Raw genomic sequence first — 3,547 nt, 5'->3', positions numbered from 1 at the left:
TCTCTTTTTGACGAACTATTTTACTCCACGAAATAGCTGGTTGTTGTATGGCTGTTGTCCTCAGGTTTACGCCCCCCCCCCCCCCCCCCCGAAATACTGGACATGCTAAACATAAAGTAAATGGTGGGTCACTTATTAAAAGTGGCTATTATTTCTTGTTGACAATTAATGACGATGCGGTTAAGGATAGATTTGATATTTTGTGCCACTTGTGAAACACATAAATCAGTATTGGTGTAGATGGCTTTCTACGCACTATTCGGCATGGCCTGTGTGCTGCGTGTCACTGTGCAAGGCTACCCTTCAGCAGCAGGATCTGCCTCTTGCCTGGATCTCACTCCTCAACACGGGGCTGGTGCCCAGGGCTCCTCGTCGCCTTACACTTTATGGGTAGATACAACCTCTGTCAAACAAGGCGGGATGGTAACAGGTATGCGTGCTTAACTTTCGCCGACCTCTGGCGACGATGTAAACGTAGGCCATGTCTGCGACATCTACATAGGTCGTGATTCTGAATAGACCACCAATGCTGTATAGGCCATAATTCACACTTTACTCGTACGGTGGTGTTAATGAAAATAATAATAACAACAACAACAACAATAATAATCACAATAACAATGACGATGATGATGATGATGATGATGATAATAATAATAATTATAATAATTTCCATGCCCAAAAGAAATATCTGCCAAAAGCAGAGTCGAGAGTACAATTCCGCTCACATTGAGAGCATGTGTTCATGAATCCCTCTCAAAACGTGATCATACCAGGTGTTCGCGAAAAGGTGAGCATTCAACCTGCCCCACCGGGGGCACCCGTCAAAAGCGCATGCAAAGGCAAGTCAACTGTTCACCTGAAAAAATACGACATCCTAGTTATCGAATATTCTCGAAACAGGCTGATTAGCTCTTTGAATAGAAATTAACTTTTATCTCGGACGGCATAGATCGACACGACACGGTGGACCCACGATGTCACATAATATAATTCTGGATAAAAACAAATCTGATGAGTGACATTTTGGTTTCTCCGCTATTTCAGATTACCTTCACTCTCAGTACTACACCACGTCGGGTTATCCTCGCCATTTCCTAAACACGCCATGATTTAACTGAAAAACTGTTCAAAACGTCTATTATATTATATTTAACCTCGTATATGTCATGAATACACAATGCCATTGTGAGTGGGCTGAGTGGGTTAGATCGCTGACTTTGTGTTTGTTTCAGTCACCCTGAATGCCACGGCCGCCGGCACCACCTTCAAAGGTTTCCTGGTCCAAGCCCGCTGTACCAAGTGTAGCACCGCCGACACTGCCATAGTGCCCGGGACTTTTGCCAAGTATACCGCTTCAGATGCAAATATTATAACCATGGAATGTGAAAATGAGGCCATGGTGGGTTTGCAGCGTTAGACGTTCACCTATGTTATGTTTTGTTGGGGAATAACATTAAACTGGCCACAGGTATATATGCTAGTACTGACAATGATGCATTAATAACTTCTGTATCTAAATATCTTCTAATGGCGAACCTACCACCAGCAAGTTAATATCAAGATATTTGTCTGCATCTTCAGAACTCCATGACTCACACCAATAACGACGTGAAGACATCAGCAACATTCACTTGGACAGCACCTGCTGATTGGAATGTCGCAGAGGGAATTAAGTTCAGGTATGTTCAGATAGCGCTGTACAAGTGTAGTGCTCTGCTACATGTATACTTGTTCACAAAGGACATTCAGGACAGGTATGTTCAGATAGCGTTGTACAAGTGTAGTGCTCTGCAACATGTATACTTGTTTACACAGGACATTCAGGACAGGTATGTTCAGATAGCGTTGTACAAGTGTAGTGCTCTGCTACATGTATACTTGTTTACACAGGACATTCAGTTCAGGTTTGTTCAGATAGCGCTGTACAAGTGTAGTGCTCTGTTACATGTATAGTTGTTTACACAGGACATTCAGTTCAGGTATGTTCAGATAGCGCTGTACAAGTGTTACCGGTATACGACGCCACATAAGCAGGTCCTCATTGATCGACTGTAAAGATTTAACTGAATATATGTTTTCAATTATCCTGATTTTGTTGCAAATTGAATGCTGCAATGCATTTTCATACCAACGAACCACAATTTATTATATACGCAGGGATGCTATTAATATGTAGAGTTACTACCTTCATCTTAGAAAACAACCAACATTATCACATGGCACCGTTCTTGCGTATCTATGAAGACTTTTGATACATTAAAAGCAGTGATTGGTTCGCGCAAAGTAATCGTACGCGATTAACAGTTATTTATGGCTCAACTCACATTCACACTTTACCGAAGGCGATGCGCGACCTGTCGTAAAAAAGGAATTAATCTATATTTCCTTGAGGTGATACGCTTCACATTTAAGTATCGGCGTCGGGTTATCTGAAACATGTCGTCAGAGCACATCGATACAGGACTATACAAGTTACACAGTTATAGATGAACCAGCGGATATGATAGGGACTGCTCTCAGTCATGTTTCAGCATCTGTTCTGTTACTTCCATTTGGTTATTGTTGTGTCCGCACTGTGATCTGTGTACGCCCACAATCGTATAGTAAAATGGGTTTTTTAAAATGGATTCCACGCAGAAACATAGATTCACGTTCCATCTACTCGTGCAGCGGTTTGTTGCCCATCTTGGGCATGTTTTATTGAATCTATTATGTCTTTAAGAAACGTCTACATGTATTTTGTGATTTCCATCAAACGTTGTCACAGTTATGACAGACTGACGTATTTGTTACACACGCGATGGTACTCTATTGCCTATTGGAGTCCATCTTCGTCCACATGTCCACATACATATACAGACCCCGTGAAGATCCGGGTTAAAATAGGTCTCCAGCAACCCATGCCTGTTGTAAGAGGCGACTAACGGGATCGGATGGTCAGGCTCGCTGACTTGGTTGATGATTTCAATCACTGGATTGTCTGGAATTGATTTACTTGAATATTGCTGTGTGCGGCGTTAAACTAACAAACATATAAACAAACAAACCAAACATAATACTGAGGGACTGTGTCTGGAATAGATAGCTCACTACACATATTTTAAGTACATTTGCATGAATATACCACCTCTTGTCGAGTTGTGGTATTTCAGGGATGAATATACCACCCCTATCGATGTATGATGTTTCAGGGATGAATATACCACCCCTATCGATGTATGATGTTTCAGGGATGAATATACCACCTCTTGTCTATGTGTGATGTTTCAGGGATGAATATACCACCTCTTGTCTATGTGTGATGTTTCAGGGATGAATATACATGTACCACCTCTTGTCTATGTGTGATGTTTCAGGAATGAATATACCACCTCTTGTCTATGTGTGATGTTTCAGGGCTACAGTAGTCCAGGTGAAGGTGACCTGGTGGGCAGATGTCATGTCTGACGAGATAAGTGTCACTGCCAGCTCCACCTCTCCAGTTTATCCGGTGACGGCCCTCGTCGTGGCTGGTTTCATCGCCGTCTCTTCTTTGTTTCCGTAG

The 3,547-nt window shown here is 42.3% G+C and overlaps 1 protein-coding gene across 1 annotated transcript; it reads left to right on the top strand.

Annotated features, from left to right (window-relative positions):
• Positions 1-240: 240 nt before the first annotated feature.
• On the top strand, positions 241-3,547 carry LOC139480558 (putative defense protein 3). The gene is made up of 4 exons (XM_071263697.1): positions 241-430; positions 1,236-1,402; positions 1,585-1,682; positions 3,400-3,547. Exons 1-4 carry the CDS (start codon positions 241-243, stop codon positions 3,545-3,547), a joined length of 603 nt encoding a protein of 200 aa, XP_071119798.1.

The sequence above is a fragment of the Haliotis cracherodii genome, unplaced genomic scaffold (assembly GCF_022045235.1).
Source record: "Haliotis cracherodii isolate W230 unplaced genomic scaffold, xgHalCrac1.p SCAF_4, whole genome shotgun sequence".
Lineage (NCBI taxonomy): Eukaryota > Metazoa > Mollusca > Gastropoda > Lepetellida > Haliotidae > Haliotis > Haliotis cracherodii.
Note: the sequence above shows the minus strand (reverse complement) of the source record. Positions and strands in the feature narration are given on the sequence as shown.

What these genes read in the sequence shown, in the direction of transcription:
- LOC139480558 (XM_071263697.1), top strand. Translation starts at nt 241, where the DNA reads ATGGCTTTCTACGCACTATTCGGCATGGCCTGTGTGCTGCGTGTCACT. An exon ending in ACAAGGCGGGATGGTAACAG is followed by an intron (nt 431 to 1,235) that starts GTATGCGTGCTT and finishes TGTTTGTTTCAG; the next exon opens with TCACCCTGAATGCCACGGCC. An exon ending in GCAGAGGGAATTAAGTTCAG is followed by an intron (nt 1,683 to 3,399) that starts GTATGTTCAGAT and finishes GTGATGTTTCAG; the next exon opens with GGCTACAGTAGTCCAGGTGA.